The 14,691-nt window shown below is 28.6% G+C and overlaps 1 protein-coding gene and 1 long non-coding RNA gene across 4 annotated transcripts; both read left to right on the plus strand.

The window, feature by feature from the left end:
• The first annotated feature begins 8,208 nt into the window (after window positions 1–8,208).
• LOC136774821 (uncharacterized) lies at window positions 8,209–10,977 on the plus strand. Of its 3 annotated transcripts, none has more exons than XM_066729306.1 (11): window positions 8,209–8,251; window positions 8,407–8,625; window positions 8,701–8,787; window positions 8,908–8,985; window positions 9,330–9,546; window positions 9,633–9,749; window positions 9,822–9,899; window positions 9,993–10,157; window positions 10,241–10,455; window positions 10,578–10,737; window positions 10,812–10,977. In XM_066729306.1, the coding sequence occupies exons 2-11, from the start codon at window positions 8,590–8,592 to the stop codon at window positions 10,928–10,930; spliced, it is 1,272 nt and encodes a 423-aa protein (XP_066585403.1). In that variant the 5' UTR covers window positions 8,209–8,251; window positions 8,407–8,589; the 3' UTR covers window positions 10,931–10,977. The 3 variants fall into 3 exon arrangements, with proteins under 3 accessions (XP_066585403.1, XP_066585404.1, XP_066585402.1); XM_066729307.1 differs by having other exon boundaries at window positions 8,224–8,504; window positions 8,582–8,625; XM_066729305.1 differs by having other exon boundaries at window positions 8,224–8,625.
• Window positions 10,978–13,329: 2,352 nt separating this feature from the next.
• On the plus strand, window positions 13,330–14,478 carry LOC136775114 (uncharacterized). Its single transcript, XR_010822886.1, has 3 exons — window positions 13,330–13,404; window positions 13,470–13,604; window positions 13,967–14,478. It is a non-coding gene; the product is annotated as an uncharacterized lncRNA (long non-coding RNA).
• The last annotated feature ends 213 nt before the right edge of the window (window positions 14,479–14,691 follow it).

Genomic DNA, 14,691 nt, shown 5'->3' on the forward strand with positions numbered 1-14,691 from the left:
GAACCAAATAATACAGTGTTACTAAACAATAATAAAATTTTTGAAATTAAGGAAATAGAAACATTACCGATTAATCCCTCTAAAAAAGATATTGTTATTACTGGCAATATTCTACAAAAAATAAAGCCTTTAACTAATTATCCCTGCAGCACCGATTTTTTACATATGTGGAAAGTCTCAACAATGAATAAAAAACGAGAAAAATACTCAATAGATTCTATTGCTGTAAAAATGGTAAAGCTACAAGTTACCAGCAATAAAGGAATGAAAATGTATGTAATGCCATTATTACATTGTTAAAAATAAATTTATTATTGTTCTCGAAAGCAGGATAGAAAATAATATTTGTAAAGTATCCAAAAAGACCTATGGATGTTATGTATTATGATTGTGAACTTCTGAGAAAAAAATTTGTGTTTGTGTATGGTGCTTCTGTTTTGGTTTGACTGCATCTGTGCTACGTAGAAGGCACTGATTCGTGAGCTAAGATGCTTGACAACATTGAAAACACGCAGGCTAGTCATTTCTGTATGCATCTTGGAAGTGTAGGAACTAAGTCGATCACTTTTGAAGCAACTGCAAAATGGAATACAAATATGCATTAATTGTGTTTACAAACTTTGATAAAGATGATAAGAAAAGTGTAGATATAGTGCCATTGTCATGGATTACAATGAAAGCCAATATTTATTATTGTAAATTCCCTCAGGAAATTACAAAAAAAAATATTAAACTTTTAAATGATTTAGTCAGAAATCTTAAAAATCCTTCAGAAGAGTGGAACACATATGAAGTGGAAATTAGAGGATATGCATGTAAGTTACAATTATTATTGTTTTTAAAATAATAAAGTTTTTTTACATGTGGATTTGAACTATTATATTGTTGCAGTAAACATATATATTTTATTGATCATATTGACTTTTCTTTATTAGGCAATTATGAAGTAGCTGAATATAAATTAAATAAATTAACAAAAAAGCCTTACGTATTCAGCACAGACTACGAAGATGAACAGAGGGAAGTGAAAAATAAAATGGCAAAGCATACAAAGCCATTAGAAAATAGTTCGCAGGGCATTGTTAAGAAAATACTGCAGGAAAGCATTTTCAAGTCTGCGGAACCTTCCACTGGTGAGTATTTCATACCTACATATTATTACTTTTAACCCTTTGCACTCCGCTGTCTTCTCTGAAGGGACATAGTGCTCTCTATAAGATAACAGCGGAGTGTAAAGGGTTAAAGGAACTGAAGTGAATATCTTAACTTTATATAATTTGAATAGAAATATATTTTGTAATTTAATTATAGCTCCAACGAAACGTCATAGATTTTATTCAGAAAACAGTCATTCAGATGATGCTACAAGTTCCTCGAGCCAAGATTCTTTGACATTACCAAGCAAGCGCATGAAAACTTTAAAAAAAGACAAAAACAGTCAAGAGTTTGATGAAAAATTTGGTAAGAAAAATCAAGCATTAATGGATAGAATGTTAAATCAATAGGTTTTTGCCATTTTAACATAATTTTAGTTTTATTTATATACAAGTTAATAGTTTTACAAACTATAAAAGTGAACAAGCTAATGGTAGATTAAAATACTATTATTTTTCAGAAAAACTAGAGCAACAAATAAATAAACGATTTGATCAGTTAGTGGCTCAAGTAGGATCTGCAATGAAAGAAGTTATAAATACACAGGATTCAATAAACAAATTGACAAATTTTGCTAATACGAACCTATTTCATATCAAGATCCCTGAGAAAAATTTATCTCTTCCTTTTTCAACAATTGATGAATTTTGGGAGTTCAATGAAAAGCTAGAAAATGATGAATCATTTCGCAGTGAATTAGTAAGTATTTATATATTTTTTAAATTGACGGTACTTAAGAATATTGTATTCACTGTAATTAAAATTCTATTTGCTTTAGGTATCAATGATTTTGCCTTTAATTGAACCTAGACAAAAGTTATCGAAGACAGTCACCACCATCGTCTCAAGATTTATTAGTAGAGATGTCATATTACAATTTACAGCAGTCAAAAAGATAAAAGAGAAATTTATTTTTAAGAATACAACTTTTTCCACAATTCTCTTTGGTAACTATTATTTGAATTTAGAGTAGAATAGCAAATATTACTTCTATTTCTGTTCTTCAGTCAAATATGATTATTTGTTGAATTAGTAAAAGATATTTTCTTAGCAGATAAAATAGTACATGTAATGTACAGACTTTTTTATTTTCTACTAAATAATGTAAATTTAACATAATAGCTTTATTAAGTTACTAATGGTATTCTGGTAACCACTACTTTTAATCATTACGTTTTTAAGTAAATATACAAAATTATAAGTAGAGCCTGTAAGTTACATGGAATACTATATTTATTGATTAATTTAAAATTAAATATTTATTTTATGACGTGATTTATTTGTAAACTATATTTTTTGAAAATAATTTACTCTTTAGATGTCATTACGAAAGTCTACAATACAAATCCTAAGGCTTCTCCTGTGCGGGAAAAGAAATTCCACGAAGCATTGGGAACTATGATAAGTTATGCTAAGGATTGGGATGGCCACAGGAAACTCAGAGGGCTTACTAATACTGTTGATACATAGCTTCATTCAGTATTATATTTATGCATGTGTATCTTATTTAATATATATGTATTGGATGTATTTTATTACTTTATATTAATGTATAATAATTTAATACCTATTTTTAAGGCAATTTTATATCACTTACAAATAATGAAACAAATATAATAAACGGTATTTTCTTTTAGCATTCTTTCTTTCTTAAAAATTTTACCACCTAAATATATATATTTATTGTAATCTTGTACGCGGTTAAAAAGTTCCAAAAAATTCAATCGTACTAAATCTACACTATTTTTGAATTAACCAAAAAACGTTCTCATACCTCGTAGTAAATATTCATTGTTACCGTTAACTCTTTTTTTAAATATATTTGAAGTAAAAATTTTTTTCTAAATTCCTTATTCATTCCGAATTATGTATGTGTGCACATGAAACTGTTCAGCATTCTACAATAAACGTAACATAAATTATACAGTTTATACAGATTGCACTACTTAGTTGCTGTGTCAAATAAAAGGAATCTTAGACATTATCTATCCCGGATAAGTATCCTTAGATCGGATGTTTGGTACGAAAATATTTGTTTGACTAAGATAATATGCATTTATTATACAAATGTCTCTTAATGTAAAATAAATCAAATAAGATATAATAGCATGTATATGTAACATCCAAACATTAACACACCAGGTTGTAGGATAGCCGAGTGGGTTAAAGATGCAGGCTGCTGCTGTGCGTGAGGTTCAATTTCGTTCCAGGTTCGAGTCCCGTCATCGGAGTAATAATATTTCAATTAAGTACTGTGTTTTCTGATTAATGTTAGGTCTATGTAATTAATAACATCAATATTTGCAATAAAAAAATATAATGTCCTATCCCTGTGAAGAAATTAATATAGTAAAAGAAACAATTTTTTTTTAAATTTTATATTTTGGGTTGCCGGATCAGGGCGAGACTGGAATTTTCAGATCCGGCCTAAATCAATTTTTCTTTATTAACGCCAAACCTGAACTTCCCATCTGGCTCAGCTCTGGTTGTGCTATGTCAGGGCCAGTTGCGATTATCAGTTTAGGGCCAAACCCGATAGCCGCATTAGAGCCTGATTTACAATTGAGACTCGCTCCAAATCTGTTTTGCCTGATTAGGGCCATGATCGTTAACTTAAATATGGGCCATTTCCGTCGAGGCGTTACATCCCCAGTCCGGGCCGAATCGGATAACCTTACTAGGGCCGGATTAGAAACATGGCATGCCAGAGTCGGCCCTGACTGGAGCGCTAACAAATTTCTACTCGGGTTAAAACCAAATTTGTTACGCGATAAAGATAAATACGATATTGATGTTAAGAAAAATGATGTTACGAAAACAGGAATCAAAGAGATATGCATCTTCAACAAAGTTACTGGTTTTCATGCGACTGAGAATTTTTGTGTTGACATTATGCACGATCTGTTGGAGGGAGTATGCGCTTATGAAATGGGGTTGATCTTCCATCATCTAATTGTCGTTAAAAAATTATTTTCGTTAGAATCTGCAAATTTTAAAATACAATTTTTTAATTATCCAAAGAATAGTAATAAACCTCCAATACTTTCAGTATCTCAATTAAATAACTTAAAATTAAAGATGTCGGCATCTGAAATGAAGTGTTTTATTTTAAATGCGGCTGTAATATTTGGAGATTTAATTCCGCAACCAGCTTTACAAGTCTGGAGATTATACATTTTGCTTAGACAAATAGTCTGTATTGTATTACAGTGTGCTATTTCTGAAAATGATATTATATTAATTGAAAAACTTATAAAACAACATCATCACTTATATGTAAAGTTATTTAAAAATACTTTGAAGCCAAAGCACCACAATATGCTTCATTATCCGCACATAATGAGAACTGTTGGTCCATTAGTGCATATTTGGGCGATGCGCTTTGAGGCCAAGCATCGAACTTTAAAACAAATTGCGCAAACATCCTGTAATCGAAAAAATTTGCCTCTTACAATCGCTATTAAGGAACAATTGCATTTGGCTAGTTCCTTTCTTAATTGCGAAAGCTTTGAAACAAATATTTAATACGAAAAAATGAGCGATGATATTGGACGTCCTATTCCAAATTGTTTAAGCGTTGTTCTCAATAATTTTTATCAAGTTAAGTACGTCGTTCTTCAAAGTATAAGATACAATTATGAGACTGTTATTAAAGTTTCATCTGATGGCATGCCAACTTTTGGAAAAATAATAAATATTTTCAAGAATAATGAAGAAAATTCCAACAATTTTGCTTTTATTATCAGGATTTATCAATCCATTAAAAAAAATTTTTTGTTACAAAGTTATCAGCTTAACGAAACAGAAGAGTATAGATTTGTACTATTTGATTCATTACTATTTAAAGAACCAAGATACATTGTTACGGTGAACGAACTTCTATACATTTTATATGATAATCACTTGTCTTAATAAATAAATGCAGCAAGTGTCCCATATAATAATGGCATTTTTATAAGCTTGTTAAGTTTCCGTAAAATATAATTTGCGTTGTGTTTGAATAATTTTTAGTTACCACGTATCTTCTAAATGTATTTTGAAATATTATAATAAAGTGTTTTTTATACTACATAAAAATAGTTATAATTACTTTCAGTATCTCTTGTATATCTTACTATTTGGTAGTAGTATAGGTAGCTATTTAAATGTTGCAACAAGGACTATGAAAGTTATTGTGTGAATAATAATTTTTCTTCAGTAACAGATACAAAAATATATTAGTATGACATAATTAATTATTGTTGTGTTATATACATCTGCTGTTATTGTGGTTTATACTATTTTTTGTTTATAAGGAAAGCTAAAATATTTTTGTCTTTCTCACTATACTTTTGTTGTTAATTCCACTATCTTTCCCAGTATTTCTCACTCTTCTTTGCATGTTCACTGTTACAACATGTCAATATTTATTATAACTCCGAAAAATATAGTTGATGCCTAATTCATCCTTATTTATATAGTACGAAATACGACATTTTTCTCTCAGTGCATAAACCTAGTTTTTGCGACAAATTAGAGTCATATTTATTTTTTTCCATAACTTCCTTATATACATAGTCAGAACTAAAACTATCATTCATCAATTCAGAACTTAAAACAGTTCCCGAAATATCACTCATCGTCATCTCTGGTTCTATTTGTCTTTCACAATAAATTCTTCTAACGCATCTATTCTCTTCTCCTTTTTCATCATTAGTCTCTGTTGCATTTTCATAAAAATATGTAGAATAATTTGCATTATATTCACAATTCACCTCCCTTATTTCAGAAAGTTCTGATTGGAGCTGCAATTTTAATCCTTCTAAGTTATTTTTAATTAATCTTCCTTTCGTTCGTCTAGAGACGTGTAATATAGATTTTGCTTTCCTCTTATATTTTATCTTACAAGACTAAAGATAAAATAGAAATAAAATTTTAATAATTCTATAAAGCCATTTATCATTTATACAGGCACTTGACCAATTAAAAAATTATTATTTTTGTTATATTTACTATACCTTAGATACACATTCTGCAGTGGAAACATCTTTAATCGTGATAAACTCTTTACTAATAGAATTGGGATGTAGTGTAGCATCTTGGAAATGAGATACCTCTTCGTTTGCTTCCAAATCTACTCAGAGAATGAAAACAGATGCGGCGTTTATGAAGTGTTACATTCTATTTTTCAAGAATACATATAACTAATATGAAAGCTCCATTATACGAACCAGCAGCATTATTATTAAAAAAAATAAACATTTCAACATTTTCATTTTTTCACTACTATTAGAGCTCTCACCCACAAAATCTGAAAAACGAAAAATACAACAAATATAAAATGAAATACACTTAAAGTCATTGAACTATATAAAATAAATACCTGAAAAAATTTTAGGCTTGATTTTCCTTAGCCCCTTTCCCATTGGCTGATTTTCATTATCCGTAGCCTCGAGAGACGCAAATTGATGCTCATATTTACTAGCAGATTTAAAGTCAACTATAACAATTAAATTTAATAAAGTTAGGTATTTTAAAGTGTTCCTCCTCCTAAAAATTTAAGTTAAATTATATAAATCAACTAACCAAATGTTTTTATAATTTGACACGCATAAGTTTTCCATGAATTTTGAGGATCAGATAACCTTTTAATATGCAATTTAGAATCTTTTGACTTTGATGGCCATGTACAATATGATATATTGTTTTTAAAAAATGTCCATTTTAATGGTACAGTGGAAATCTCTTCACTGCTGTCATCTTGTACAAATTTAACTACTGCGTAGGCTTTTAAATTAGTTTCCTACAAGAAAAAAAACTGATTATTTTAAATCTTGTACGGTTAGAATATCTGGACAAAATTTTGTTAGTGTTATTATTAAGCTTAAAAATTACTGATATATTAATCAAATTCAAGACTGTTATAACCATGCTTGCAATAAAAAGTATATTACGCAAACAATTCAGCTGTGTCATTGACTATAAATCTATAATTTTATTATAAATTCACTATTAGCAAAGCATGAGTAATATTATTTGTATAAGTAATAACCGTTTAGATATTAATAATATATTAAAAATGATTAATGAAATTGATATGTTGCTTAAAAAGTATTATAAATATACGTATGTCTTGTTATTCCTTACTGTAGCATCATTAGCAGTTAAATTCGCATCTGACTGGTATTGACTCGTTGATGCTAATCGACTTTGAATATGCTGTATCTATTGAAGCAAACATTAAATACTTTTCATACTCATTTAAAATTAACAAATAAAACTATTAACAACTTTTTCTAAATATTTCATGTTTTTTGAAAGATTAAATTGTAAAATATAACATACACATGTATTGGTTCTTTTAGCATTCGAATCCACATTGAGTTTTGACTTGCTCCTTGACGAATGACTTTGAGGATCAGTATGTGTATTCTATGAAACAAATATGATACATATTCATCTAAATTAATTCAATAAAACTGCAAAAGTAACAATTAATTTACATACTTGTTTTTCTTTCAGTACATTTGTTAAATGGCTCATTTTTAAGTCTGAAATTAATTAAAATTGCTCAGAAGTTTCTGTAACTAATTATCCTATTTGAATATATGCACACTTATGTATTAACAGTTTTAAGAATTCCTTTTTTTCATATTTCATCTGCTTTTCAGTCATTGAAACTCCCGCGATTCATGTGTGCGAAAACTGTTCTTTTATTAATTGCACCTAGCACAGGAGAATGTCATCAAAATTTAGCTCATATGCACAGATTTATATCTATCTTTTTTTTCTTTCACAAAGAGTTGTCCAATTTTCTGCCAACTATTGAAGTAAAGAACATAAGAATTCCCGTAATTTTAATACAAGTAATATTTTTTAACTTATTCTCTAATCGTCAATATCCACGTTTAGTCCTATTCAAACCCCGCCATCCTGCTCTATCAGAGACTGTGTTCCCTTTTTGGCTGTGAGTATGTACTGGAAATATCTATACTTAGTCCCACTAAACTGTAGATATTTCCAGTACTCACAGCCAAAAAGGGAACACAGTCTCTGATAGAGCAAGATGGCGGCGTTTGAATAGGACTGAACGTGGATATTGACGATTAGAGAATAAGTTAAAAAATATTACTTGTATTAAAATTACGGGAATTCTTATGTTCTTTACTTCAATAGTTGGCAGAAAATTGGACAACTCTTTGTGAAAGAAAAAAAAGATAGATATAAATCTGTGCATATGAGCTAAATTTTGATGACATTCTCCTGTTCTAGGTGCAATTAATAAAATAACAGTTTTCGCACACATGAATCGCGGGAGTTTCAATGACTGAAAAGCAGATGAAATATGAAAAAAAGGAATTCTTAAAACTGTTAATACATAAGTGTGCATATATACAAATAGGATAATTAGTTAAAGAAACTTCTGAGCAATTTTAATTAATTTCAGACTTAAAAATGAGCCATTTAACAAATGTACTGAAAGAAAAACAAGTATGTAAATTAATTGTTACTTTTGCAGTTTTATTGAATTAATTTAGATGAATATGTATCATATTTGTTTCATAGAATACACATACTGATCCTCAAAGTCATTCGTCAAGGAGCAAGTCAAAACTCAATGTGGATTCGAATGCTAAAAGAACCAATACATGTGTATGTTATATTTTACAATTTAATCTTTCAAAAAACATGAAATATTTAGAAAAAGTTGTTAATAGTTTTATTTGTTAATTTTAAATGAGTATGAAAAGTATTTAATGTTTGCTTCAATAGATACAGCATATTCAAAGTCGATTAGCATCAACGAGTCAATACCAGTCAGATGCGAATTTAACTGCTAATGATGCTACAGTAAGGAATAACAAGACATACGTATATTTATAATACTTTTTAAGCAACATATCAATTTCATTAATCATTTTTAATATATTATTAATATCTAAACGGTTATTACTTATACAAATAATATTACTCATGCTTTGCTAATAGTGAATTTATAATAAAATTATAGATTTATAGTCAATGACACAGCTGAATTGTTTGCGTAATATACTTTTTATTGCAAGCATGGTTATAACAGTCTTGAATTTGATTAATATATCAGTAATTTTTAAGCTTAATAATAACACTAACAAAATTTTGTCCAGATATTCTAACCGTACAAGATTTAAAATAATCAGTTTTTTTTCTTGTAGAAAACTAATTTAAAAGCCTACGCAGTAGTTAAATTTGTACAAGATGACAGCAGTGAAGAGATTTCCACTGTACCATTAAAATGGACATTTTTTAAAAACAATATATCATATTGTACATGGCCATCAAAGTCAAAAGATTCTAAATTGCATATTAAAAGGTTATCTGATCCTCAAAATTCATGGAAAACTTATGCGTGTCAAATTATAAAAACATTTGGTTAGTTGATTTATATAATTTAACTTAAATTTTTAGGAGGAGGAACACTTTAAAATACCTAACTTTATTAAATTTAATTGTTATAGTTGACTTTAAATCTGCTAGTAAATATGAGCATCAATTTGCGTCTCTCGAGGCTACGGATAATGAAAATCAGCCAATGGGAAAGGGGCTAAGGAAAATCAAGCCTAAAATTTTTTCAGGTATTTATTTTATATAGTTCAATGACTTTAAGTGTATTTCATTTTATATTTGTTGTATTTTTCGTTTTTCAGATTTTGTGGGTGAGAGCTCTAATAGTAGTGACAAAGATGAAAATGTTGAATTGTTTAGTTTTAGTGATAATGATGCAGGTATAAAATCTTATTATGTGTTATCTTTAGTTACAGATATGTATTTTATACCATGCATGGACTTGATAGGAACATTATTTAATTTTTTTTCAGATAATAGTAATAATTTATGTCAAAATGATCTTATAAATGCTGAACCAATATCTAATACTGATTTTCAAGGGTCACAAATTGTAATTTTAAATTCTAGAAAGGAACATGCAGTTATTACTTCACAAGACATTCCGATAAATCAAAATGAACATACATGTTGCCAAGGTTAGTATTAATTTAATAAAATAGTATAACTTTTTATAATTGCAAAAAATATTCAATGAAAAATTACTATTTCTGTATTTCAGCATGTCAGCAGGAATTAAGTATTTTATCTCGTCGAATTATGGAAATGAATTTTCAATTACAGCAAATGAATGCTAATATGGAGAATTCGCCAAGTGGACTTTGGGGAAATGATAATCTAAATAAGTTATTTAATTGTATGCTTCCACTAAACAGTATTGAACAAATTAAAGAAGTAGAAAAGACTCTAGAAAATTCACAAGAAAGAAAGAAACTTGTAATTATTTTTTTATAGTCCTAACAAATTGAACTTATTAAAATATTTAATTGAAAGTTGGAATCTTATAAACATTAATATAATATAGAATAATTTGCTTCTTTTTCAACCAAATAATATAGCGACAAGTTTTAAGAACTATTGGTGGTAACAATGTTTCTAATTTTACAAGACGGTGCCTTTCTAAACTTTTTACGGACGAAGTATCTGTAAATTGCTCTTGGACCGGAGCAAAGGGTAATTTTCGAATAGAAAATTTAAAACTGATAGCCGAATTAAAGGGTAAATAAAACATTTTTTAAATCTAATATTAATAACTTATCTCCAATATTTACATTAATTATTTGTATTTATAGAAACGGTTAAATTGATGTTTCCTAATGGGACAGATATCCAAATGGAAAATACGACGATGGACTTTTTTAGATATGCAAATCAAAGAGTTAAAAATAAGAACAAAAATAAAGAAGATTGATCTTACCACAATCTATGTGTATAAATAGTTGTGTATGTATGTAAGAACTGTCAAATACATGATATATTTCTATAACTATGTATGCTAAATATTAAAGCCTTTCAATCATTTTTTTCCGATATGTATATGATGACTACAATTTCTCAGAGAGTAGCGAATGTTAATTTCAATTTTAAAATGAGAATTAATACAATGTGTAGTTCGACATGATTATATTATATTAAATAAGTTAGATGTTTTCATAACGCTACAAAATTGATTAATTACTACCATTTTAACAACGTGAAAAATGGATGTTAATATAATATCATAAGGATCGTGAATATGATACCCAAAAATGATGTTACTAAATATTATGTCATAACCACGTTTAAAATATCGACATCGTAAAGGCATTACAAAACTGAAGTTGAAGAGATGGGACATAAGTGACATTAGCAAAGAAAACATTTATATCACGTTGAAGTGATGTTAAAGATCAACGTCGAAAAAATCACTTAAAACTGACGCTGACGTGACGTGGTTGTCACAATTGTGCTACGTGGGCATGCGTTTATAAACGCTCATCACATTCCAATTAATAAAGTAATTGGTTACAAAATGATGCCAAAACAAGGAAAATAGTTGTGGTATAGTCTATAACCCTTAATACGCAGATTATTTAGGTTAGTTTCAATGCATCTTGAAGAACAAATTAAAAGTTAAATAACATTTTTCAATATCTGATTTTTATTTACTCAGTTTTAATATTAAATGTGTTTATCAATATTATTATTATAGTATGTGTTTTCTAAATTACAGATTGTGTTAGCAAAATGCAGAAAGCAGATGAACGAATGGCAGATCGAACAGATTACATATATAAAGGTATGCAGAAACAAGAATTAAGCATACATTGATCTTTTGTGACTTATAATTTTAATGAGGTTAGAAGGTTGTATTAATAAATATAACTTCTTTCATCATTTAAATTTGCAATAACTTGGTTTGTACGTATGTTTAAAAATTGAATCTAGATATTTTTATATCAAGAGACACGGTAGTGTCTCGACGGCAAGTACAGAAAAAAGTAGATAATGACATGTATATACGGCCGTCGAGGCACTACTCTCTTATACAGCAAGTTTGGCTGTCCTAATTTTCAAACCGATTTTTCTTTGTGAATAATCCACTATCATGATTTAAGCAAAGCTTTTCTTAAAATGGTTTTGAACGAGCTTTCATTTGAGCCCATAAACATTAAAATCGGTTCACGCAATCCAGAGATCTCATACTCTGTTAGCTATATATATGCCGAAGTTGAAATTCTTCTCCCTTTTCTCTGTATGTCTCGGGCTGAAGTTGGCTGCTATATTCACCTGCTATATTCAATACCGGCATAACCCTAAATTTCGATCGATTTCGATAGAACTGTCAAAATCAAAATTACTCTGTTGGGATAAAAATAGTATGATATAATTCAAAGTGTAGATAATTAAACAAACTAAAGGAATAAATACATGAAGGAGTCTGATGGAGAATCAGATAAGTAACACAACATTGTAAAATATATTAAAATTTAATATTTTGTGGTACTTTGTGGGATTTTATTTCAGGTTATAAATAAAATATTTTCCTTGTATGCACCTCTGATTTGAAGTCATACCAGTGCCAAATGCTCTAACAATTCTTGGAAATACCCTGTTATTGAAGAATGTAGATTAACGAAAATTGTAAATGAAACAGAAGGATGAGGTTGTTACGTTCACTCATAACCAACACACATAGTAGTGTTTCAACAGCAATTAACATAAACGTTTTTAAGAAAAGTAAGTACATTGTGAAAAAAATTAGTTTAATTAAAGCAAAGTTATATACAAGGTATCCTTTCATAGTTTGCAATTTGATGCCAGACCAGTGCCAAATGCTATAACAATTCTTGGAAAAATGCAAGCACCAAAAAGTACTACCATAGTTAAAGAGGAATCAGTTACAGTTCCAGTGGATATTACTACTTTTTATAATAAAATAGATAATGAAGATAGTGCTGCCATGTGTTGCTGGAAAACAGAGCTTTGGTTTAATGCAACTACGGAGTACTGGTTGAGCAATGGAAACAGTAGTTTGAAATGTGATTAACTGTTGATGACTCAATGATATGTCAATTTACTAGCGAAAGAAAAAGATAAGCCAATTGTTCATTATCACATGGTAAAGTATGTGTAACTCATTCAACCGCTTAAAATGTATGTAATTAAAAATTAATTGTTTATTTATTTATTTTTTAATTCAGCTCAAGCATGTATTAAAATATAACAATTACTTTGTTGAGTCTCTCTTTCCAGATGTACTTCAAAGGTTATTGAAATACCCTGTTATTCAAAAATGCAGATTATTGCAGATAAAACAGATAAGGATAATCTTGTTACATTCACTCATAATTAAGACACACGGTAGTGTCTCAATAGCTATAAACATAAACATTTTCATGTAAAGTAAGTACATTGTAAAAAGAATTTGTTTAATTAAAACAAAGTTATATATAGGCATTATTTCATAGTTTGCAGTTTGATGCCAACCAGTGCCAAATGCTATAACAATTCTTGGAAATACCCTGTCATTGGAGAATGCAGATTAACAAAGGTTGTAAATGAAACAGAGAAGGATGAGGTTTAAACATATGCTAAACATCCAGGTATGGAAATCAATAACAAATTTCATGTTTAAATTTTTCTTTTCTTTAAACTCATATGGATTTCAACTGTCCGATAGGTTATATCATATATAGAAACAATTTTCCACGAGACAATAAATCTTTCTTATTACTACGATTAAAGAAAAGCAGATAAATATTTTCTAATCGTTATTTAATATTCAATTATAATATAAAAAAGTATTAAAACCATATATTTACCTACACTTCCCCAATCAGAATAGAAAGAAATTATTATTATTACCAAAAAAATTATTCAAATTTAATTTTTTATAAGAATAACATTGATTTTTATAATATAATATGTAATATATCTTTTGGTACTTAGTGAGATTTTATTTCAGATTGATTTACAATAACATGTTTATTGTGTCATTGTGCAGGGTTAAGCTGTAATATTTAATACAAGAAGTCAGAAATGATTCCAGTTTACCATAGAAAGAGCCATAATGCAAAGTTAATGTTGAGAGTTAAACCTAAGGAAAAGGTGGAGAAATTAAAAAATTAATTTGGAAGCCAATTTTTAATAGCGAAAGGCTTGCAGGTGATTTTGGGCATAAACCCTTTGAAATATATAAGTCAATTAAATCATAATTTTAATGATAACGTCATCTAGAAATGAAACAATGAAAAGAAGTCATCATATTAATATTTTCCATGCAATAGAATTTACAGTGAATAACTTTGCGAAACTGAAAGCAGTATATCCACAAAAGAGTGGCTTCCATTGTATAAATTGGTGTATTTCCTAGTTTATATTAATGAAAGGAAAATATAAATGGTACTAGTGTGCTGGAGAAAGTGCCATAATTCAAAGTTGATATTGACGGTAACAGCTAAGAAAATGATGGATAAATATGAGCTAATTTATAAGAAAATCCTTGAGAGTGAAGTGCTTGCAGGTGATTTTGGGCATAAACCCTTTGAAATATATAAGTCAATTAAATCATAATTTTAATGATAACGTCATCTAGAAATGAAACAATGAAAAGAAGTCATCATATTAATATTTTCCATGCAATAGAATTTACAGTGAATAACTTTGCGAAACTGAAAGCAGTATATCCAC

Source organism: Prorops nasuta, unplaced genomic scaffold (assembly GCF_024137725.1).
Source record: "Prorops nasuta isolate Cenicafe-Biocafe unplaced genomic scaffold, Cenicafe_Pnas_1.2 PNAS00007, whole genome shotgun sequence".
Classification (NCBI taxonomy): Eukaryota; Metazoa; Arthropoda; class Insecta; order Hymenoptera; family Bethylidae; genus Prorops; species Prorops nasuta.

Excerpts from the sequence above, each read along its gene's own strand:
- LOC136774821 (XM_066729306.1), top strand. The coding sequence starts at position 8,590 with ATGAGCCATTTAACAAATGTACTGAAAGAAAAACAA. Across the intron at positions 8,788-8,907 it reads CTAAAAGAACCAATACATGT|ATACAGCATATTCAAAGTCG; the intron begins GTATGTTATATT and ends TTGCTTCAATAG. Across the intron at positions 9,750-9,821 it reads CAAGCCTAAAATTTTTTCAG|ATTTTGTGGGTGAGAGCTCT; the intron begins GTATTTATTTTA and ends TTCGTTTTTCAG.